At 40.2% G+C, this 24,814-nt stretch overlaps 1 protein-coding gene across 1 annotated transcript in view; it reads right to left on the bottom strand.

Annotated features, from left to right (window-relative positions):
• Nucleotides 1-24,814, bottom strand: part of LOC110966517 (dolichyl-diphosphooligosaccharide--protein glycosyltransferase subunit STT3B-like) — a 75,611-nt gene that overhangs the window by 25,162 nt on the left and 25,635 nt on the right. The window contains 4 exon segments of the mRNA XM_051956414.1: nt 1,041-1,140; nt 2,770-2,835; nt 4,383-4,670; nt 7,385-7,493. Coding sequence (XP_051812374.1) covers nt 1,041-1,140; nt 2,770-2,835; nt 4,383-4,670; nt 7,385-7,493 — 563 coding nt within the window.

The following is a 24,814-nucleotide window of genomic DNA, read 5'->3' on the forward strand; positions in this document are numbered from 1 at the left end:
TGGTGAGTGACAGCAGGTCACAGTCTGGACTTCAAATCACAGCACAAGGTATGCATCACAGAGCGCGGTGAGCTATTACAACTTTGAACTAACTCAATTACTGGATTGCTGCAGGCAGAACACACTGCGCTGGTCTTCAGAGACACAGACAGGAGGTGAGGGGAAAGAACAGTGTGGGGAAGAGGATGAAGGAGGTAAGAGACCAAGGGAGGAATCTTGATGGTAAATTTTTCATTTTGCCAATAATCCTATTGGAAGATATGGAACCCAGCAGTCACCCTGTCTCATCTCTCATCTTCTCTCCTTTCAGTCTTCCTTCTTTGTACTTGACCTAACTATCAGCAGCATATAATATGACATCTCTTTGATTCAACATTTTACAGCTTTCCTGCCAAGTTAACCTCACCAGTTGTGTCTTCTTTATGTGTTGACATGTCATTATTTCCATAGAACTATAAGCTGATACGGTAAGATGGCCTACTGATTTGGATCTGAACCAATGGTATGGAGATACAACCTTAGTAGGAAGCTTTGACTTGGGGTCAGGACATGATTCACAATGTGTGAGGCAAGTTCAGAGGGTGCAACAAGGCGAGCTCTTTGAAGGGAAGAGAGCTTTAATCTTTTTTTCCTTCTGTATTTTTCTTGCCTGCATTTCCAGTTTCTCTCGGTCCTACTTTCATCACAGATCCCGTCTCTGGTTCTCTGGGGGATTGGTGCGAACTGATCGAACATCAGCTGCTAATGTATGGTTGATTATCAGCAACAGTGTTTATACAGGGCATATATGACAAAGAATAACGAGCTACCCTAAGCATTGTTCCCACATCTTCTGTAGGACTGAGAAAATAAAGTGTGTGTGCAGCTGCTGAATGTAGTCACTTTGCCCTTTTGTTGTGTTTATCCTGTATGTGCCACTGTGAATGCCTAATGAGCACAATTGTTAACCCCAAGTCATTCGTTTATGACCTTGAATTAATGTGAAAAGAAAAAAGAATTCATGTATGAAAGTTTGTGTGAGTATGTGCTTTGCATCTCACCTATGTAGACTCTCTTACTGAAGCGCTGCATGAGCAGCAGGACAAACACATGAAGAGGAATAAGGTTGATGATGAACACGTAACCGCCCCAAGCTGAAACCTGTCAAACATCACAGATTTAATTAGACCATTTTTAATTAATTCAAAGCTTGTGCTCTAACAGTCATTAATGCTGGGGTGTAACACTTTGGATTATGAATGCACACATGCTCACCTGCACAAAAATGCATGCACATACAAATAAACAGTCACATGGTTGGTTTACTGCTTCTTGCCATGATGGGAATCCGAGCAATGCTTTCAACTGCAGTAGATAATCAGTATTATAGCCAGCCCACGAATCCCTGTAGGCTGGGAACTGAAGTGTGGCTATACTTCCTCTCTTATTCACAACACAAGTTTCAATAATGAGAGGATTGCAATAAGAGAGAGGGTGCGAAGCTGTACAGCCCACCTGAGAGCTGTGAAATCATTTTTAGCCACAGCATTAAGTCCATTTAGATTATGTGATTGGGCCCCAACCCCTCAAAGACACACACGCAAACACACATACACAACAGCAGACAGACACACAAATGCACCCCATTATAAGCTTGTGCTGATTTCTCTCTGAGTGTCACGTAGCTGCCAGGCGGTGAGCGGCTGCCAGAGAACAGGCATCATAGTTTACAGCATCGAGGAGGATTCATCACAGCCTGGCTCAGTGATAGATAGGTGAGGCAAAGGGTTTCCCAAAAGATCTCATTCTTGTCTTTGTCTGGTGAAAATGGCTCCTGCTGGTTCGAGTACAACAACGTTTGATGGACGTCATAGCTGCTCAATGTCATTCCTATCTGCAAAGGATCTGAGTTTCACAGCAGTCATTTTTTTGGCGACTTCAGTGTTTCAAAGTGACTGTGCAATCTACAAGTTGTTCTCTCTCTGGTTTATGGCTCAGGGCCTGAATTTATCAAGGCTCAGAATCACTGTTAGAAATTGCTTTAAAAATGAACCTTGGACACCAAATACTCTCAGTGGATCTTTAAGAGTAACTCAGTAAACTTAATGTTACTTTCAACAAGGAGAAAGGCCATCTGAGGAGAGTATGGGAACGTAATTACAAAAAAAGCATTGCCTATTAATGTGCAGCCTTTGTGTATTGATACAATGTAGGATCCAATATTAAAATGATTAACCAAATAACCACTTGCATTAGGCTGTAATTAAAAATAGGGAGGCAATGACATGGATTTGAAGAATCTGACTTTGTAGCCTAGCTGCATGACACATCCTAGTCAGCCACATGCAATCATATTGCTTTAAACAGTGCAGTACTGCACATGCTGAAATGATGCTGAAAACAGGACTGTACGTTTTCTGTCCAACTTCACCTGTTGTTACTTACATGTGGGCAAAATAGGACCTATTTTCATGTATATAGATACAGAGTAAACAAACAGTGCACATCTCTGGTATAACCAAATAAATAAACAGTAAAATATATAAACCCACAATATTAATTAATGATGCTTTTTCTATAACATGGTGACAATTATTGAAGAAATGAACGAATCTGGATCAAACTTCCTGGTGACTTCTATCGGAACAGGAAACCTCTGTAAACTGACAAAATGTGGCCAGTTCTTTTGCTAGTCAGGACAAACATGTTCTGCTGTTTGATGATATAATCTGATTACAACACAAGTGTTCTCACAAGTATGACAGAAACCATTTTTGTGTATGTTCTCACCATGTAGAAGTAGGAAAGGCAGCATCCGATGGCCCAGAAGACAGATCCCGTCTTCACTGACTTCACCTGCAGTTTACAAAGAAGAACATTAAACACGCACACAAAGCCATTTAAACGTCATCGGCTTCCATTAAGCTAAGCTCCTCTGTACACTGATTTTTCCTTGAAGACTCCATTTAGTTGTTGCTTGCCCAATATGACTATCTGAATTATTCATCATGTTTCCTTCTTTAATGACCTACACAAAGGAGAACACCGTGTCCTACACATCTTTACCTTCCCAAGCGTAGAGCACGGCAGCTGCTAACGAGGGCTTAACAAGGCTAACGAGGCCTGACTTAACGAAGGCTCAGGTGGGAGTGGCTGCAATTGGATGGATGGCTGGATGGATGAGCTGAGCAAACGAGCTCATGTGGTGAGTGGAAAGAAGACGAGAGAAAGACTGAAAGTTGAGGATGAGTGAAAGAGAAGGACAGCTACTCTGCAAATGTGAGGGTGAAGTGTTGTTATTTAAGTTATTCTGTAATTCAGTTTGCATTGTGGGTGTATGTATATGGGTGATTTATTCATGGGGCAATTATTTAGGACCTGATTAAGGGAAGAGGGAACAGAAATCAGATCTGGTAAAACTAACCTGCACTTCCATTTTTCAATCCCACTGCAGTGACTCCAGGGCTTCGTAACTTGGATTCCTTCTTTAAAGCTCAACGGTATGCTGTTCATGTCATCAATGACCATGTTCACTATAATTAACATTAGCCCATATGTGCACATGGCTAAATCACTGGGAACCAATGACTGTGTATAAGCAGATACATGTTTAGCTTTAAGGGTAAAGTCTACATCAATTCGACACCCACCAGATGCAGAGCTACATTTTTAGTTGCTAAATGCTCCACAATGTTCACTATTTGGCATTTATATAGATAACACTGAGTATATTAGAGCTTTCTAAGGTGAAGTTCATGTGAGAAAATACTCAGATGTTAATAAAGCACTGCTTCTGAGGGTCCAGACTTCTGAATATCTACATCATCATACGGGTTTAGTGTGGCCCATTAAAAGCTACTCCCTGTTTGGAAAAAAACAACCACACCAATCACAGCTTTGTAGGCAGGGCAAGAAAAGAGATTTTTGATCTTCTTGTGCTGGTGCCACAGAAAATGCAGCTAATGTGGCAACTAGCGTGAATTAGATCAATGCAGCTACAACAGTAAAGTTGTTGTCAGTCAAATAACAGCACCGATTCTAAAACTGGCACTTTTATTAGTTAATTGCTTCAAGCATCCACTAGTGCAGCTACTGACTTTGAAGGGACAGATTTGTTAATGGGCAAAAACACCCAGTCTTCAGCAGAAAACCCTTACAATGCAAATAATGAATCGAGACAAATGGTAATTTAGCCTGGTGGTCATAAGACTCAACAATGCCAAGTTGGGTGTGTTTTCTCATGTCAACTTGTGCCTTTTGATTAACTGTAAATATAAAAACATTGATGGATGAAACTTAAAGTTATTGTAGGAAAAGATGTGGTAAGAATGGTTATAAATTCCACAGATGCACAATGGAGGGACGAGACTATGGCAAGATAAATAAAGCATGTATGGGTATACCCAAAGGTAATAGGTGAACTGCAGGGCAAAGATAGCAATGCCTTCGTTGTCAAAAGAACCAGCCACGGAGCGAGAGATGTAGCCGGGGACGATGGCAATGAAGCAGGCCGCCAGCAGCCCAGCGCCCTGGTTCCACAGCTCCCTTGTCAACAGAAACGTAGAGATGGAGGTCAGGCCGCTGAACACTGGGGCAAGGAACACACACACATCTCGGATGTGGACAGTAATGTGCAGCAGGTTGAGCACATAGTGGATAAGGCCCGCTGTGACCATAAGGCCTGGGTAAACCTGGAAGGAAAAGGGAAACGGAGGTGGATGTTAGAAAGAATTTAAACTCTATTCAGACAGGCAACACAATTTTTTTTTCCAATACATTCAAAATGTCAAGTTGGAATTGCCAAAAAAAGTAAACTGCTCCTCTTTCCCCATGCAATACATATCTGATGTGATGAGAAGAACACCAATATTGACAAGAACTCTCAGTAAATGAAAATGCTGCTTTAGGCATCTTTTCGATCTGTGACTGAAAAATGCCATCATTAACAGCTTGAATGAGCAATTTAACAGGAGAGGGAAAAATTAGGCTACAAGCGTGTTGCTAACTCAGAGCTAGTGGACAGAGAAAGGGCTTTTACCATCCTGTGTCATTATATTACCAAATTGCCAGTGACAGCTAATGGTGCTGTATTTCCAACACAAAACAGTCAAGTAGCCCGTTACTTGCAAAGGAAAAAAACTGAGCATACTTATATACAGATGTTTCTTCACATTTAGGATGTCTTTAGAGTATAAGCAAACAGAGGAAGACAGTCAAAATTAAGACTTACAGCAACTGGGAGTGGTAGTAGTTACATGCTTAATGTACACCGATCAGGCATAGCATTATGACCACCTGCCTAATATCCTGCTGCTCCCCCTTGTATCATCAAAAATTCTCTGAACCATTAGGCCTGGACCACGAGGCATTGGCAGAGGATCCTTTGGGTACTCTGGGTTGTGCAACAGAGCCTCTGTGAATCCAACTTATGTCACTACGTCCTGTTGATGCTTTATCAGAATGGAGACTTGGAAGTCTGGAGGTCAAATCAACATCTTGGGCGACTGTCATGTTCCCCAAGACGTTCCTAACTGATGTTTTTGTGATGTGGAAGGGTGCATTTTCCTGTGACATTCAAAATTGGTATTTGCATGAAGGAGTATTCCTGTTCTGGGACGTTTATTTGGGTGTCTAAGTCTCATCAACATGGATGGCAAAATCCAAGTTTTTCCAGCAAAACGCCTCATAATACCAATATGATCAATGTTATTCATTTCATCTGTCAGTGGTCATGATGTTGCAGGTGATCGGTGTATTTTTTTAGTGACATTTATTTGTTAGCAGGATGACACAAAAACTAAAAGGATGACTTGTTGGTGAGGTGGAACACTGGAAGAAGAATAATTTAATTTTGGTGGAGACCTGGATCATTCTATAAAACTGCAAGGCAGGGCATTGGCCTTGGTGGAAGAATGCCCTCTAAGAATACAGTTCAACTTACATATTACTGCCACTAGAACCGCCAGCATTCTAACACCCTCTAGAACCACAGACGGATCATTTTTACTCCTTGCTAAAACAGCGTCAACAATCACAAAAACATCATTTTATGAAGCACTTAAGCATTGGTATCCAGTTTGTGACAATGTGTAAGACTTGCTAAAATAATTTAGACTTTTGTTTGTGGGATGTGTTAATTTTATAATTGCGTTATGCTGTCTAAATACAGATCATAGTCAAATACATTTTAGGCTACACAAACAACAAAAAGATTAACACTTTCAAATTATTTCATTACATGTCACAGAAGAACATTACACAACTGTTAGGAAATTAATTTTAGATAACAACCTGTTGTTTTAGTTAGACTATGAAGTAATATGGAAACAGAGGCCTCATTCATTTTATGATTACTTTAGGCATTTTATAAGCCTACAGATGGAATATGTCAAATAGTGAGCATTTTAAGAGGCATGTTTATCAGGGTCAGAGCAGATCCATCTACATTCCAAACTCCGCTCTGCCACATGACAGATCAAAATTCTGCTCTGCTCTGGCCCCCGTATCAAGAGCTTCATCTCCTCTACTCACTAACCCTACAAGCACTTTCTGAACAGGACCTGCTTGGATTGGGTTCCTGCTCAGTTCAGCTACAGGTTTACCCCTCTGCCCTGTGCAGTCAGTCACAAGCCTGGTTTTTCAGCATTCAGTCAGCCACACTGAGCGAGTGTCGATGCGTCTTACACCGTGGTTTTCTAGGAGAGGTAAAAATGACCCCTTGGCGATTCTAAATTCTGTTTAAACTCTTCCAGATAACACTACCAGCTCAGACCTAAACACCCCCTATGGTTTGCCTCTGTTAACTTAACACCTCTATCATATGAACACAGAGACAAAGACATTTATGAAGCAGTGTTTGAATACACACGAGTACAATAGCATAATTTGTTCACCAGAGAATTTGTTTAACACACTCAACTGAACAAACTTTCCTTGTTTCTAGCATCATATGATGCAAATGCAACATACATAAGCTGTTGTTTATCTGATAATGTGAAGTGCTCTCTAGGGAACAGCTTAGCCTACAACCAAGAAAGAGAAATCACACAGAGGAGGAGATAAGCTCTCAAAGATGAGTTGCAGTGTAATGACGTGTTAAAAGTGACCCCCGTCTGTCTGTCTGTCCTTTAGCTGTTATGAAGACAGATCTACTCTGTGTGCTGTATGACTGCTCCTGCTATCTCCCTGCTTCCCATTGGAGCTGTTTAACTAACCATCCATACTTACTAGTATGCATGTGTGTCTAAGATTGTGCAGCTGAAAGTGAGTTGATGATGATGGAAGACTTATCACAGTAAAGTGACACTTGAGAAATAAGGACAAAGAAAGGCTGGAGCTAAAGCAGACAGAAAGTACACACAATGCCTCCTGAATTCTCCCCCCAAACAGTCTATGAAATACTTACTGTGCCCCCTACTATCCTACCCAGAGGGTACCAGGCTCTTTCATCAAACCAGTTCAGGAACTCATAGAAGCCTTTGGTGGTGAGATGGTGAGTTGACCTGTAGTTGAACCTGCAAGATTCAACCAGACAGAGAAGGGAGTGCCGTTAGACAAGGTACATCTAAATAACTGAACAGAACAGCTACAGAGGACATGAAGAGCTTCAGAGGAGATGACAAGCTTCACTCTGACTCTGTGCTTCAACAAAACATTCAATCAGCTTCAACCAAACCAACCAACTTTTAAAATACAATAATTACATTACATGATTAATTTATTCCTCCACCTAGGAAAAGCTGTGACTTTGGTATGTTTTCAGTGTCTTTTTATGCAAAGACTACCAGGTTGAATGTCATGAAACTTTTTGGAGAGGTGAAGCAAAGACAAAGGTGCAGATCTGGATAGCCTTCTTTAAAATCGTGATGTGAGCTGATATTTGTCTTGGAGGAGGAGTGCGCTCTCTGAGGGTCTGTCTGTTTTCTTATGGAAATTAAACATTTTATGATTACATTTAACCTTCTCTTTGATTCAATTCAAACAAGCCCATTTTGTTGTTAAGTCAGTGAAAGTCATCCTTTGAACTCAAACAACCAGACCAAGTCTTCCTGAAAAGGAGGATCTTTGTCCAGTTCAAAGTGGATGAAAAGTGGAAAAAGAAACCAGCTCACATTACTATGTGAGAAGAATTGTGTGATTTAGTATCAGTTCAAATGTACCAAGTGCAAACAAATGAATTTACTGAAAGTAACTGAGATGCAACAACGTGGGCAACATGTATAAAAAAAAAAACAGGTGCTGGGGTCTCCTCTGGCACATCAGACATATCAGCACCGAGCTGAAACAGAGGGCTTCCTTCTGAGTGTTTTTAGTGTTCATACAGTAACTACCACCCACACATGGCATGCAGCTTTACAGTACAAAAAACTTCTCTTGATCTTTGCCAGTATCAATCCATTTCTCCTTTTTCACAACACAAGAGGTCCAATTAAAATCTCGGTCTCGTCAACAACAAATGCCCCAAAGCCAAGAAGCAACAGTTTATACACTTTTTCCTCCAAGCATATTAATCTGCACGTGTGACAGTCACTTTAAATTTCACTGATACAACTAAAAAGCCAAACTACAGGCAGAGAAGCAGAGAACTGGTTTACCATTTTTTGCCAGTATTAAGATGGCACTTGTGTTTTGCAGTTGAGAATCAAATGCTTTACAACCCATTGGCTTAAAGCATTTACACCATGAATGTTCTCAACATGTTTCAGATGTATGGACACAAAACGCTGACCACAATTTAAAATGATCATTTTAGCGTGCCTCCAGCCCTGAACAAAGAAACTGAAACGCATTCTTCTTACAGGATAAATTGAAGGGCATGGTCAAGGATTATGAGCAGAGACTTTTAGAGTGTACACTATTTAATACACAGCAATGGAAATGTTTGACAAAAAAAAAAAACATGTAATGATTGGTCAGTTACTATTTTTGTTGCTATGGAGGCTGAGCCCTATCAACATCAAACAATCCTAAACTTTTAACAAAGTTGGAACTATGCCACAACAAAGTCACAGCATGAATATGATTTTGAAAGCTGGAATACCACACAGGTAAACTAATGAAATAATATTAACATGAAGAACTGCAGAACAACTTCTATGACAAACTGAACAACTGGGGTTTAAGCTGTAACAGTATGAAAGAGAGGAGAAACAAAGGTGCCCTTCAAATCTCTGCCAACTTCAGTACCAAAGCTAGCAAGCTGCTACCAGCTGCAGGTACTGTTGATGTGGTGTCAACAGATCGCTCTTACTGTTAGTAAATCTGTTGTGCTATAGTGAAATGTTGATCAGTGTTTCTAAAAGCCACAAGTTTTGCGCTCAGATGTCATTTTTTGTCCATGACCTAAAGGTAAAGAAAACCAGAAAATATTCCATTTCAACCAGCTGGAAAAGAAAATTACTCAAAGCCATTTATCAAGTGTCAAAGTAAGTAACAATTCATTTAATGGTTGACAACTAAGCGATTAATCTTTGTAGCTCTAGTAAAACAGGAAAATGCAATAGTGGCATTAAGACTTCCATCAGCATGTGGCAGCTTATTCGACTACACTTAAACTTGTATTCCATTTTTTGGGGGGGCAAAAAAAATAAATCTTGCAGGCAAGTGTGCTGAATCAAGCATCTAAAGGAACACAGAACCAAACGTTCAACAGAACAAGGTGACTAGGTTTAGTTCAGGATTTAAATGGAGTAAAAAGAACAAAGAAAATAAAGTTTCTCACAAGCACTGTCATACGAACTCAAAAATCAAGGCCAATCACAGTTTGGTTTGTGAGGCGCCATCAGTATAGGATGTTGTTACAAAGGGGCTTACAGTGCATCTGACTGAAAGGCTTACAATGTAGTGACATCTTAAATACACAAAGGTTGTCTTAGTGACTAGGAAACAGAAATACAGTGGTCCCTGAATGATCTATGCTGGAGTTAGGTTCCAGAACCGGCTGCGATAAGCAAAAATCCGTGAAGTAGCGACCTTACATTTATATATATTTTAAGGCTTTATAAACCCTCCCCACACTCTTCTAAACCTTACAAAACACAGCGCAACAATATGCGCAGCAATCAGACACCAGTGTGAAGCGGACAAGGTGAGATGCTGAACACTGCTATACACAGGAGATGGAGGAGACTGATGCTACGGTCACTGAGCCAATCAGCAACCAGTGCTGAACGCTACGCATTTTATTTTAATATTCTTTCAATATGTTTTAATTATTATCTCATATTTTTATATTTTAGAAAATGCTTCTTACTGCAAAAAAAAATATTATGTAAAAACATAAATATACAATTAAAGTCAATGATACAGTGAAAATGCAAAAACTGAACCGCAACATGGCCAGAGATGACTGTACACTGATCTGCTGAAAAACAATCACTGATAATTGAAAGCTGGTTCAACTGAGATACTTTTCTACAACTTATCGGACATTACTGCGACTTCAGCTAAAACCATAACACACACAAGGTTTCATCGCAATTTTATCTCTTGGGCGACTCTATCCACCCCCATTTCATTCATTCTCCTTTTTACCTTTCTATCCTCTACCTTCTCATTCTTCTGCCTGCCTTCTGTCTGCATGTTGTCTACAGCCACAGAGACAGAAACAATTCAAGAGGAGCCTTGTCTATAATTAGACAGGCCTGGTAGACAGAGTGCTGCTTTTGTACAAATCCTGCATCCAGCCCCTAGCCTTCAAAGTGAGACTGTGCTGATACACAGCAGTTAGTCTATTTGCCCCCTGAGCTTTTCCACAAGTATTCAAGTGCTCAATACAAACTGTCCCTCCATGAAAAACAGAAATATGACGGAAGGATTGCAGCATATGGCTTGCTCAGCCCCCTTAGGAGTGAGTGCTAGACTGAAGGTACGTGCACAGGTTTTTATGCTCACTCTTGAGGCTAAGCCATTTGATGGAAAAAAAAAAAAAAAAAAGGAGCGAGGAAGAGTGCCTGCACACACAACATAAACGTGCAATGCATTGCGTTGCTGGTGCTCTGATTTCTGCCTAGTTCGACAGAATGCCTCTCTTTCCTCTTACAATTACAGTGCCAGAAAATCGACAATATCCTAAAGCTTTCAGCCAGCCAGCGGACAGACGAAACCCTCACCACCCACACTTAACTCTCTAGACGATGGGCTCTTAAAACCTTTTCCAGCGTGGATGTCAGATGAAGAAAAACTTTGTCTCACCCATGGGACTGGGTCTTGTTAAAACACAGGGAAGCTCTTTTAGTGTGCAGACTTTCCAACTGGCCTTTCTTTAGTCAAAAAAAAAGGACATGACATTAACTAACTGCCAAACAAATGGAGATAAATTTGTAGAACAATGCTCTATTCTTTAACAATTTTCAACTGTAAAACTCTACTTAGTGGGAGACGGTGGTGAATTTCAGATTCCTGTCCCAGTCCAAAGAATGTTTGTAACTAGAACGGATACTTGGCATTACAGATGTGAGGAGCCATATGCATCTCACTTCCCTAGCACAGACATGAAAATCTGATGGCTACTAAACGTAATTTAAACAAATGAATGCCCCTCATGCCATGTTTCCACAGCCTGATCCCCCTCACACAGATGTCTGAGCTTCTGTATGTAAAGCTCAAAATGGACTCCAAGTCATTCTGTGAATGGAAGCAGTCGATCAAAAAAGGCAGTTTGGATCCCCGATGCCCGAACCCTCACTCTGACAGTACTAAAAGAGGTTTTAAAAGATCTTTTCAAAGTGGAGATGGCCTTTTAGGAGAATTTTTTTCTTTTCTACATCAAGGTTTTATATATTGAAATTGTAATCCATTGAATTAATATCTGAGTTAGAGCTTCAATTTCTTGCTCCATGGCCCCTGATCAAGGTTTGCAACTTCAAAACTAAAAGACTTAGGGACTCAATATGAAAGTGAGCAGAAACATTGCAGTCTGAAAAGGTCAGATATATGATGGCATTCCTGAAAAATCACTAAATAATATGATCAATGGATCGGTAATCAATTCCGTCTCTTCTAATAATCAATACTGTCCAGTAAAATCTGAATAAACTATAACCAAATGGTATGAATCTAGTGAGGAGTTCAGAGCATCGCGTGATACTCAGCCTGACCATCCCTGTGCCTGAAATATAAATTAATAAAACACATATTAGATGCATGATACTCCTTTTGACTGGATGAACTCTGTGCATTATTCACTGGTAGCTAATAGCTTCAGTGTGTGCTATATATAGAGAATATATCCAGGTGGCCATTTGTACAAGTCCAATGTGAAACCAATGTGAGTTTTTTTTTCCCTCTAGTTTTTCTCTTCAATATTTTGCTGACAAGGCGCATGCATGGGGGACTTGGTGTAACATCCAGCTTTGAGCAGTGTTAAGCTTTCATTACCAGCAGTGTTCCAGGTTAAATATAAATAAGTCTAGGGCAGCACAGCACTGCTAAACAACTACTTATCATTCGTAGTCAATTGTCATTAGACACATCAGCTAGATAAGTTATGATCTCTAAATAACACAGACAGCAGAAAGCTTTACTGCACTGAAGTAAATCTATTTTACCACAAGCCACATGTAGGATCATTGTAACGCCCCCAGGAGGCGGACACTAAAGCACTGAATAAAAAAAACGCAGGGATCATTCAGACAGATTACCATGGCAACACCTGTAGCAGCCTGCTATTGCACACAGAAAATCATTTATACTGTGAAGATCTCTGAGCTTAACTTAAATACATTCATACATAAAGTAAATTAACTCAGTTCCCTGCATGGTGTGTGCATAAATTCCTTCAGGCCAATATGTCATTGCACTCTGACAGCAACTGTAGTCTTCTTTAGAAATCACCTTTTGATCTTAAAATTCTGCAGTGCAGTGGTGAAGTTGGGGGCTAGAGCTGGTGAAGATCTGACAAATGATGTCTCAAGCAGAGCAAAAGATTTCACAAACACTACTATGCCTCTACACTAGCAATAACTGTGGTCAGAGGCATTCCGTTTTTGGATTGCATGGATGTCTGTTGCGGTGTCGATAACACAATCTCTTGAAGATCTTGAGGAAATTTCTTGAAATGTGGCACACACATTCACTTGATCTCAAAGATGAACCGATTAGATTTTGGTGGTTTTTGTGAGGTCACTGGGGTCGTAACTCAAGCATTCATACGCTAACTGCAATTAAATTTCACACAAATATGTAATAGGATAAAATAATGAAATAGTGGCAATTTATATACAAAGATCAAAGGTGACGTACACCAAAACGTCATAATGTTCTGCAAAAAACACTTTTCTGGCCATTGCTCAATGTCATAACTAAGGAACAGAAGGAAATGTTGACAGAAGGATACAACCACGAGGCAGTAATTCCAGCTTATTGTTGTATGAATCTTTTAGTACAGATCAGTCAATCAATTTTGAGTTGGAACATCTCTTTAGATAATTAGATGTCTTTGATCACCTGGTCAGGACAGGGTGATTTCAAACGCAGAAGTTACCACTCTGCTTTATCGTCTCCAATAACAGCCCTTTGACAAACCATTCTCCTCACAGTGTGCACAATGACAATCACATCGCTGCATCCTAAATCATGGCAGATGGCCAAAGAGCAGTCCAAGTGAGGGCACTGTCCCCTTTTAATGACCTGTACTATCCATTTCCAAGGACAGACAGGGCTGCCTCTGCAGGATGATCCTGCTCCCTGCTGCTTTCAGATGGTGTGTGTGGGGGCCTGACACAGGAAGACTGGAAACACACAGCTTTAAGGAGACAACAGGAGGCAGCATCAAAGTCACTATATGCACTTCAATCACAAATGCAGACATAAGTTAACACGCAAACACACACACACAGCTAAACAGTACACAACAGCTGATATTCACACAAATTAAAGGCATGTGTGCAAAAATATTAACACAAAAAATGAGATGCATGTTGACAAGCAAAGTTGAGAGAGACTCATAAACAGTGCTTAAATCTAACAAAGTTAGTGTGTACTGTATATAAAAACGTAGCATCCCACACAGAGAATAACTGCCTTGTAGTTGCATGCCTTCGCCAATCAGTGAAGTTGCACTTTACAGCCTTATCTGTCCAGACTCCTTTATTTTATATTAGGTAGTGACAATAGGAATTGAAATTAATGTATTAAGTGTCTTTAAACAGTATTGAAAGTTTTCTCCTTCATCTGCTTTTCAACACTGAATCATGGTCGAATTAATTTGTCTTTTTAGAGAAGAATTTACAAAATTAAAGGACTTTCTATATCAAAATGCAGAAATGTTTTAAAAAGTAGTCAAATAATCAAGAAGAAAAGCACTCAGAGTTCAGTACTCCACCAAGGCTGCTCAGCCATTGTATGATTCCCAGTAGATAAATCCTGAAACGTCCACAGCGGTGGATTTGTAGTGCGATTTCAATCATGTGATATCAGCAGGCAGCTGACGTAGCGTTTCCTTGTTGCCATGGTTACAGTGACGTTGTGCTGCTATCTCACAATGACACAGAAATCTTTTAAAAATCCACAGATCCAGACTATAAGCTGCATCACTGGCAAAATCTAATCACGTGGTCCTTGTGTCATTTCTGACCTTCTCTGAAGATTTCATCCAAATCCGTTATTCCATTTTTGAGTAATGTTGCACCTATTCTCACAAAACTCCGCTGCGTTTCTTAGTGGAGTAAAAATATAAAACGTGACTACATAAGTAGTCACTTCCCTTTAAAGTGACTCACCTAATTGAGCACATGTGCAGCCAAATGGTCCAAGCAATCACACAGTCGGTAAAATGGAGATGATCTGAGTGCAGCAAATGTGTTTCAAGGGACTGTAGTTTAAAAACGCCTGGTCCAGTCACCGGTTAATCAGTAGTACAGGTCATAACTACACAAGCAAACTCTGTGACAAGGTTATTGCAAAGCATAAATCAGAGAATGGGTACAAGAGTTTCCAAGTGACTGAACATCTCGGAGTACAGTTAAATCCATCATTAAGACATGACAGGAATATGGCACATGCATAAATCTGCCTAGAGCTGGCTGTCCTTTAAAACCATGTGATGAAGTGCAAGAAACAGAATAGTGAGGGAGGCCACCACGACAATTATGACTTCTTTGAAGGATTTACAAACTTCAGCGGCTGAGGTGGGAACAAGTGTGCATACAACTGTTCACTGTTCTTCACCAGTCAAAAGCTTTATGGAAATGTGGCAAAGAGAAAGTCACTGTTGAAAAAAACTCAAATTATATCTTGATTTTTCCTGAAGGCATGACAGAGACTCTTAAGTCAAATAAAACAAGGTTCTTTGGTCTGAGGAGAACAATATTGAGCTCGCTGGTCATTTGACGAGATGCAAGGTAGGCCCCCGAGATTAATGTGAAGAAGAAAAGAGATGTGGAGCATTATGATGTGAAAGTGAAGTTGACCTTTGACCTTTTAGGTATTAATGTCATTACCACATTATTTTATCCTGTTAGACATTTGTGTAAAATGCTGTCATAACTATATCAGGATTTGTAAGCTATGGACAAAAACATATTTGTGGGACAGTTCATCCGGTCCATCCCAGAGCACTAGTGGATGCTTGTGCCAGACTTCTAGAAATTCTCTAAAAAGGTTTCTGACATCCATTTGACAAGAATGTGACCATCAACCAAAAAAAAAAAAAAAAAAAACACCACAGTATCTCTGGGCACAGCTGCTGGCAGTGATTAGGCACAATGAAAATGTAAAATATGTCACCTTGTTTTGATCTGAAAAAGGTTTCCCTCTCTAGGACATAACCATATTCAGTAAAATCATTGCACACATAACAGCTGTAGCTGAGTGAGGCTGACTCAGTCTGCTTACAAAATCAAATCCTTCAAAGCTCTAATTTCACTGTGGTGAATAATGAACAGAGAATGACTATCCTTTTAAGACACCACAGGGCAAACAGAAATTTACAGCGACACACACTGCTACCAACTGCAATCAGTCAGATGTTGCCCGTTTCAAAGCAATGGTTCTCTTTTGTAACCACAGAGACTGCACCAATGTAGAAACACTTTATGAAGCATAAACTGTCATGTAAAGCAGCACAACTAAAGTCTTCTATTTCAAACATTGTTACATGCACTCATTGTGCTCAGAAAACAGATTATAAGCCGCAGATGTATGTTCAAGCTAAAGAACTTAATTATACCTGGAAACTCTGTGTTAAAGCAGAATGCCGTTGAATGGCCTCCCACCCTTTGTATTAGGAAGCCCCATATTAGATTACAAGAACAGTATATTCACCTCATGCCACCCTAACACTTTGGCTACAAACACACTAGTGCCTTTACAGCAGAAACAAGAAGCTTGAAAATATGAGGACCTGTCATATCTTGTGCACAGTCGACGGAAGACACTGAGCAAAAAAATGCTAGCTTTGTACTAACCTCAAATAGTTAAGAGCCCAACACTTGGAACAATACAATTTAGTTCTTACATGCTGTGCTTTCACCACAGAAAACACTACTAATACTGTGTGGTTAATTTCTTAAACGGGTTCGTTGTTCCAAAAAAAGGGTCAGCTGTTGAGTTTTTCTCTGTGGAATTTCTCTGAAATGTAACTCTGTAGGCTATTAGTATAACAGTCCAACCTACCGGGAAAGATATTGAACACAGAAACAGATGATTAGCTAAACTGGCACCAGCTAGGTTAACATATACACTTTGTTCAAGCCATCACTGCCAATAAGTCGCCGTCTTTCACACGTATGTTGTGACCTTATACGGATTAGTTTAATGCAGCAATGCAAAACGACCGCCAATAAAATCTGCAGCACCGACTGAAAACTGAGCCAACATTATGCTAACAGCTAGTTTCCTACTAATAGTAATACTTTTTACCTGGAAAACTATACTCATGCTGCCTCATGTCACACCAAAATAGTAACACTTGAGTTCAACAATGAACCTGGGCTCCTGGAAATATTCCTATACTGCTAAAAGAAAACCATTCAGTTTATTAGCATAGCATGGGGTTAGGATGTGACACAAGCAGGAGGAGGGAAGATTAGTTTCATAACTATGGAAGTATAGAGCCCAGTGTCAACATCACTGGAGTCAACGCTAAGGTCAGAGGGGCAGCCGGCGAAAATATATTGAGCTTCATACCATACTGATGAGTACGAGCCACAGGCATAGCGAGAAATGAGCAATGGACAGTGGCCCCAGGGTAAAACAGTCAGAGATGTAATAGCAGTTTCTGTTCACCTATCTGACCTGTGCGGCCGTGTTGTGGAAGTGGTCCGGCTTCTGTGAATTCTCAGTGAGACAAATGGAAGAAGCCAACGTGAAAGAAATTAAGCTCTCTCCTTCTGCTTCTCCATCTGTCTGTACCTGCAAACTACAATACCTTGAATCATTGTCATCATCTCTAAATGCCACTGGCCCCATTTTAGGTAAAACCTAATTTCACAGTCCACAAAGATAGAAAAGAGGGGTGTGTGTGTGTCTGTTAGGGAGGTGTCTCATTCTGTTTCTGAAATGTTACATTGTTCCGAATCTTGGCGGAGATGCGACGTACCAGGGGAGAAAGGGAAGATGGGATGAGGAGAAGATGAGAAGGAACAGGAAAGAGGAGATGGGGGATTATTAAAAATGACTGTAAAGAGCAGCAGAAGGAGGAAGTGAAGGAGCTGGAGCACAGGAAGAAAAGGGGCAGGCCAGAGGACAAGAAACAAAAGAATAATGAGTACAAGTGTGAATTGGCTGGCAAACCCCTCCTGACACATTTCACAGATCCAGTTCAACGCATTCCGTTTCAGATTTTTCCAATTAATTGACACTATAGTGTAGAACTGTCAACTGTTAATGAGTCATTCATTACTGATATTGACTATATTGGTTAGTAGGCTTGGCCGGGATTACGGTAATACCGTATACTGCCGGTGTTAAAAATAGCAGCGGTATCAGTTCTAATACCGTCATGAAAAAAAATGCAATGCTCTTATACAGGAGATAAGGATTAAATATTAAATAAAAGTCATTTAATGATTAAAATTGATTCTCTGTCCACTAGCACTTAAATAGTTATGTTTTAGCCTACTTTTGGAGACTTTCCATAAAATTTATGAACGTGACGTCGTCACGTGACAGCACCGGGGGCGGGGGGGCAGATCACGCACGGAGTGACTTGGTGTCAAAAACAGAACACAACTTCTGCAGTTTGGGAGTATTTCGGGTTCCAGGCAAACGAGAAAGGAGAGCCGGTAAATACTGATGAAGCAATTTGTAAATTGTGAAATCAAAAGGTGATCGCGAGAGATGGAAACACCTCTAACCTAAGGACGCATCTCCAAATCAACCACCCACTCACTGCTGCGAGGATGAATTTGGCTCCAAGTTCACTCAGTGCAACAGTTTCAAAGCCTCCCACTGACACCGATGCAGGACCAACAACAACAAAGTCGACCGCCAGTTACACGCAGCCGACAATAATGGGGCCTTCGCCAAGGCAACAAAGTACAAGAGGGACAGTCTCTGTTGGAAAACCTGCACTGATGCTGTGACAAAATACCTGGCGAAGGAAATGGTCTCTTTCCACACAGTGGATAAAAAGTCCTTTAAGGACATGGTAAAGGTCCTAGATGCGCAGTACGAGCTGCCTGGACGGAAACATTTCTCACAAACGGCGAACATGAAGGCACAAGTCAGTAACAGTGATAGTCACGGTAAAATGCGAAGGAAGTTTGACGGTATCAAAATTTGGATACCGCCCAAGACTATTGGTTAGAAAATAATAAAAAAGGAACCCATCATAATATTTTCATTTCCACTTATGTAGCAGTACACCCCAACACCAGGAAACAGACTTTGATGTGTTAAATTGATGAAGTTCTTTAACTGACAGCTGAGCAAGGCTCCAATCTGATGTTCTTAAAAATCCTGAGCAATATTTTTATGAATTCATCATTGTTTAGTTGAAATTGTTTGGGGGGGAAAAAAGTGATTCAATTCAAGATCTTCAACATGCAGAAGTGTCTCTCAATTCACAAGCTGGAATTAGGAAATGCTTGATTTTTAAAATTTAAAACAACCGATCAGCCAAATTTCTACTATTAGTTATTTGTTGACTGAAAGAAGCTGTTGTTTGGGCAGGAAGAAAAGCCTCCACATCGGTATGAAGCTAATAAATGTGTCAACTTATACTAAAACAAATGTGACGCTGTAAAGTTCAGGACACACATGCAGTTTCAGAAGACACAAAAGCCAGAGAATAATTCTTCTCTAACAGCCAAGAATGTAGTGATATGACTGTACTGGCAGCACTCGTGTACGGATAGCTGATAGCTCGGGTCATGGTTGATTTTCAAAAAATTTTCTCAAACATGTGTAAAGTAAAACTACTCATTTCAAAATAGAAGTTATGTAAAAAAAAGAGAGACTTTCCATAACATTAATATTCAATGCATCTATGAAAGCAAAGGAGGATAAAATGCTGACCCTGTCCCACATCTCAGACGTTGTTTGGTAAGGCAGAACAGGAAGGTGTGTGGAAGTCAGAGTACAAACTAAGGCGATTTAGAACCTGGAGGAGGAGGGGGACCTCACACAAAAGCATTTATCAAAATCTGATGATGTCTCATCAAAATCCCACAAATCCTATACTGCGGTAAGCGGGGGTAAATATGGAGACAGTATAAGGAAGACTGCGTCTGAGTATGATTGGCTGATTAAAAACAGCACCCAGGGATGGATATACACACGTGGACAAAATTGTTGGTACCCCTCAGTTAAAGAAGGAAAAACCCACAATTCTCACTGAAATCACTTGAAACTCACAAAAGTAACAATAAATAAAAATTTATTGAAAATTAAATAATCAAAAACAGCCATTACTTTTGAATTGTTGATTAACATAATTATTTAAAAAAACAAACTAATGAAACAGGCCTGGACAAAAATGATGGTACCTCTATAAAAGATTGAAAACTATTTGACCAGAGTGACATGATTAACTCAGGTGTGTCATTTAATTGACATCACAGGTGTTTCCAAACTCATAATCAGTCAGTCTGCCTATTTAAAGGGAGACAAGTAGTCACCCTGCTGTTTGGTGAAAAGGTGTGTACCACACTGAACATGGACAACAGAAAGCGAAGGAGAGAATTGTCCCAGGACATCCGAAAAAAATTATAGACAAACATCTTAAAGGTAAAGGCTATAAGACCATCTCTAAACAGCTTGAAGTTCCTGTGACAACAGTGGCTGATATTATTCAGAAGTTCAAGACCCACGGGACAGTAGCCAACCTCCCTGGACGTGGCCGCAAGAGGAAAATTGATGACAAATTGAAGAGACGGATCGTTGGAATTGTATCCAAAGAGCCCAGAGCAACCTCCAAAGAAATTAAAGGTGAACTCCAAGGCCAAGGTACATCAGTGTCAGATCGCACCATTCGTCGTTGTTTGAGCCAAAGTGGACTTCATGGGAGACGACCAAGGAGGACACCACTGCTGAAAAAAACTCATAAAAAAGCCAGACTGGAATTTGCAAAAATGCATGTTGACAAGCCACAAAGCTACTGGGAGAATGTCCTTTGGACAGATGAGACCAAACTGGAGCTTTTTGGTAAGGCACATCAACTCTATATTCATAGACTCAAAAACCAAGCATACAAAGAAAAGAACACTGTCCCTACGGTGAAACATGGAGGAGGCTCAGTAATGTTTTGGGGCTGCTTTGCTGCATCTGGCACAGGGTGTCTTGAAAGTGTGCAAGGTACGATGAAATCTGAAGACTATCAAGGCATTCTGGAGAGAAATGTGCTGCCTAGTGTCAGAAAGCTTGGTCTCAGTCGCAGGTCATGGGTCTTCCAACAGGACAACGATCCAAAACACACAGCCAAAAACACCCAAGAATGGCTGAGAGAAAAGCGTTGGACTATTCTAAAGTAGCCTTCTATGAGCCCAGATCTGAATCCCATTGAACATATGTGGAAGGAGCTGAAACATGCCATTTGGAGAAGACACCCATCAAACCTGAGACAACTGGAGCGGTTTGCTCATGAGGAGTGGGCCAAAATACCTGTTGACAGCTGGGGAACGCTCATTGACAAATACAGAAATCGTTTAATTGCAGTGATTGCCTCAAAAGGTTGTGCAACAAAATATTAAGTTATGGGTACCATCATTTTTGTCCAGCCCTATTTCATTAGTTTGTTTTTTTAAATAATTATGTTAATCAACAATTCAAAAGTGATGGCTGATTTTGATTATTTAATTTTCAATAAATTTTTATTTATTGTTACTTTTGTGAGTTTCAAGTGATTTCAGTGAGAATTGTGGGTTTTTCCTTCTTTAACTGAGGGGTACCAACAATTTTGTCCACGTGTGTAAGTACAAACAAAACAATGCATAACTCACCCTCAACTCTTGCTTGTCATGAACCAAAAGAGTCAGATCAAATACTTCCAAACTAAACCAACCAAAGACTCTGTTCTCAGTTTCACCTGAGAGGTAGGAGAGTAGATAGAGAATCATAGGAGTAAAAATTAAAACACGAAGTAGAGACACTGGTTCACTTTCTGAATCACCAACAACAGGGGAAAGGAGGTAGACGTTAGGGACAAAAGGGACAGAAATGGTACTTTATCGCTTGGCCAGAAACAGAAGCAAATTAGATAAATATTTTACCCCAAGCCATATCTAATAAAGCTTTCTTTAGTTATCAAGGGAGGCAGAAAATGTAGGATCATCAGCGATCACTGGCTCAGACCAAATATCATAAATGAAGCTGAAGAGGTGCTTTACATATCCTCCTTTACATACAAGAGCCCTTAAAATAATTTAAAAATTGTAATTTGTGCTTATATAATGGCCTGCAAAATTAGACTAGGAGAGAAGAAGAGGTTGCTGTTGGTAGACAGCAGGTTGAAGTGATTTTTTGCCAGAGCCACCACAGTGTGATCAAATGGTCCCTTTTTTTGACTGAAACCAAGCACATTTTAAAAATCCTATTCAAAGAAGTAATCTGCGGTAGTAGCCTATTTCATGGTCTGATTCTCTGGTCTTCAAGGCTATTTCAGAAACTGATGAGAAAGCGAGGAAAACCTTTTTAAATAGGAGCACACCAGTGTGGTCACTGTTCCTCTCATCTCATCATGTTTGTCTGATTCCTTCTATCAATCTGTACCGATCACCGTTCCAGTTCAGATGGCTTTATTCGGTTGCAGCGCAACAGCGGTGTCATTTCCTGTGGAAAAGCACTGAGTCTAGTTTTATAGAGGATCTACACCACAAACACAAGGCCTCAAGTTTGCATCTGCTTAATATCAGAAAGTGTCCCTGAGGAGTCTAATGACATAATAGGTTACTCAAGCCTAGATTTAAAGCTACAACAACAGAATATGACCACCAGGGGGCAGTCAAACAAGAAGCGACCAGATACATTGTACTGACATACCGTTCCCTCATAACGTTGAAATGGTTAGCATGTCATCAAACAGTTTATTTTCATCTTTAGCCATTTGTTGTTTGGCAGTTGGGTACAGCTGAAAATATCTATTTTCTTACTTTGCAGAAAGTTTTGCAACAAAAGAGGTTAAAAAGCTTTATAGTGCTGTAGTTTGATATTGGTGTTCTGATTTTTTCAATAATTATTTCAAAATGCAGTTAGTGATTTAAAGTAGACTTGACAAAGTAATTTTTGATTGACTGCTGCTTTAAACTGGCATCTGATTAAAAAATGAAGGCTGTACTTAATTGTCAGCTAAATCAAAATCAAGCAAAGGAATAATTCTTCAAAAAATTTTTCCAAACCATCAAAAAAAAAAGTTTGTACAAAACAGGCAATTTAAAAAGACCAACCTTCAACACTGGAATATTGTCATGGGTGTTCTATTTTATTCAAGTAATCAAAAAATAATGAAGGAAATTGTTGTTAAGTCATTTAATTATGAAAAAACAATACAAAATGAGCTGCAGCCTACACTGAACGCATACCTATCTGAAATGCCATAATTTGTCATAATTTGCATGCATTACACACTAAAGAACCTGACAGGACAAAGGAAAAAAGCAAAGAGAAAAATCAATGGCTGCCACAAGCATTGTTATTCAACAGGATGGGAAACCATTCACACGTACACAGTGAGCATGGCTACACTAGAGTGTGTAAGAGTTTTGAAGGATGAGTATATATAGATAGTCCTCTGTGGAGCAAAACTGCCCTCACGTCCCGAGCACATGCTTTTTATTAAGAGTATCCTACACCCTGTAAAAACTTTTCACACAAAGAGAAGTGGTCTGAAGAACAGCTCGACAGAGATGTTGGTTCCCTCTGGTGTTTGGTCTCTCCCATTCATGTTTTTATTCTGCCCTTCACAATGTGCATTTGCTCACTTTCAGAGATCTCAGCATGTGGGGTTGACTGCTGCTCAACAGAGACATTTTGCTGCTTTACACACTGACAGACCAAGGAGAATACACTTTTTCTCAAAAAAATCAGTAAGATGGAGATACACGAATCAATAAGAGAGCCTCAAACACCAGCGATAATGATGGAAAACTACACCTCCAACGCCTTTTTCAGTCAAGTTAAAGCCAACTAGCATTCGAAGGGAAAAACAAGGAAGCACGTTAGCCTGTCAGAAGTGCCGACTGGTTTGCTTGGAGACCTAACAACACACTGAAAAAGATTCTTCCCTGGACAGGAGAAACCATCAAATATACATTAAGGAACTGTGTCTTTCTGGAGTTTTGCAGCAAATCAAAGGAGGTACTGAGAGAGCAGTCTGAAGGGGTAAGGGTGTGTGAGATGGTGCACAAAAGACTCAGAGTGGCTTCAAGTTCTGCACTGTATTGACTCCAAACTTTTTTCACCTTTAAGTCATGTGATGCCCAGTGCATGTAGACAGTGTTCAACTCAAACACACATACCCTTTCTTTTTTCAAGAATTTTAAATTGACATTTACTTCTCAATCGCACATCACAAAGTTATGGACTGCATAATTTACATCGTTTCTACTCTATTGAAAGCTGAGTTCACAGGGTTGGTTGGAGCTCTTTTTCCAGCAGAGTTGGTTGGTCAGTCAGAAGCGTGAACAGTCTAACAACAACACCGTCTCAGCCCATTGCAGTCATGATGATTTTTTAATGAGGAGTTGCTTTGCTTCTCGAAGCAGCTGCTCAACATATACAAGTGCCTCAGGAGCATCAGAGGAGATAAGACAGACCATCTCTGCAAACTATCATTTACTACACATATGCACAACACACTCCGGTATGGGTTATTCACACAAGGGTATTGACCGCACATACTGTGGAGCAACACTGCAGATTTTCAAGGCATTGAAAAAACAGTGCTTGTAGTCTGGTGGAGCTCTTGACTCTAACTGTAAGAAAAAGAATTGTGATGTCTCTAGAGCAGCCTGCAAGGCTTTCAAAGCAGCCTATAGCTACTCTAGAGCAAAGATTCTCAAAACGAGAGCCTTAGGGTGCTTTCACACCTGTTAGTCCGTTAGAGTGGTTCGTTTGGACCCAAAAGTTGTTACAATGTTGTTAATTTCAACTGGTTCGGTTTGCATTCACACCAGTGTTTTCGCAGTTGAACCAACTACGATGAATGTTATATCTCCCCCCAGTCGTTTGGCGGCGCTGTTCACAAAATAAGGTGTTTTAGATGACGTAGGTGAACACTGATTGGCGCAGCATGTGAAGAGGGAAAAATCCCGGAAGAAAACAACAGGCTGTGTTTATTCCATGGATCGAGGTTTATTCGTAAACAATGAACTATGCTCTCCTGTTCGTTCTTGTTGCCATATAGTCGTATCATTGCTTTATGCAGCAACCACAAATACTGCTGTTGTTCCAGCATGAA

This window comes from Acanthochromis polyacanthus, chromosome 12, assembly GCF_021347895.1.
Source record: "Acanthochromis polyacanthus isolate Apoly-LR-REF ecotype Palm Island chromosome 12, KAUST_Apoly_ChrSc, whole genome shotgun sequence".
Lineage (NCBI taxonomy): Eukaryota > Metazoa > Chordata > Actinopteri > Pomacentridae > Acanthochromis > Acanthochromis polyacanthus.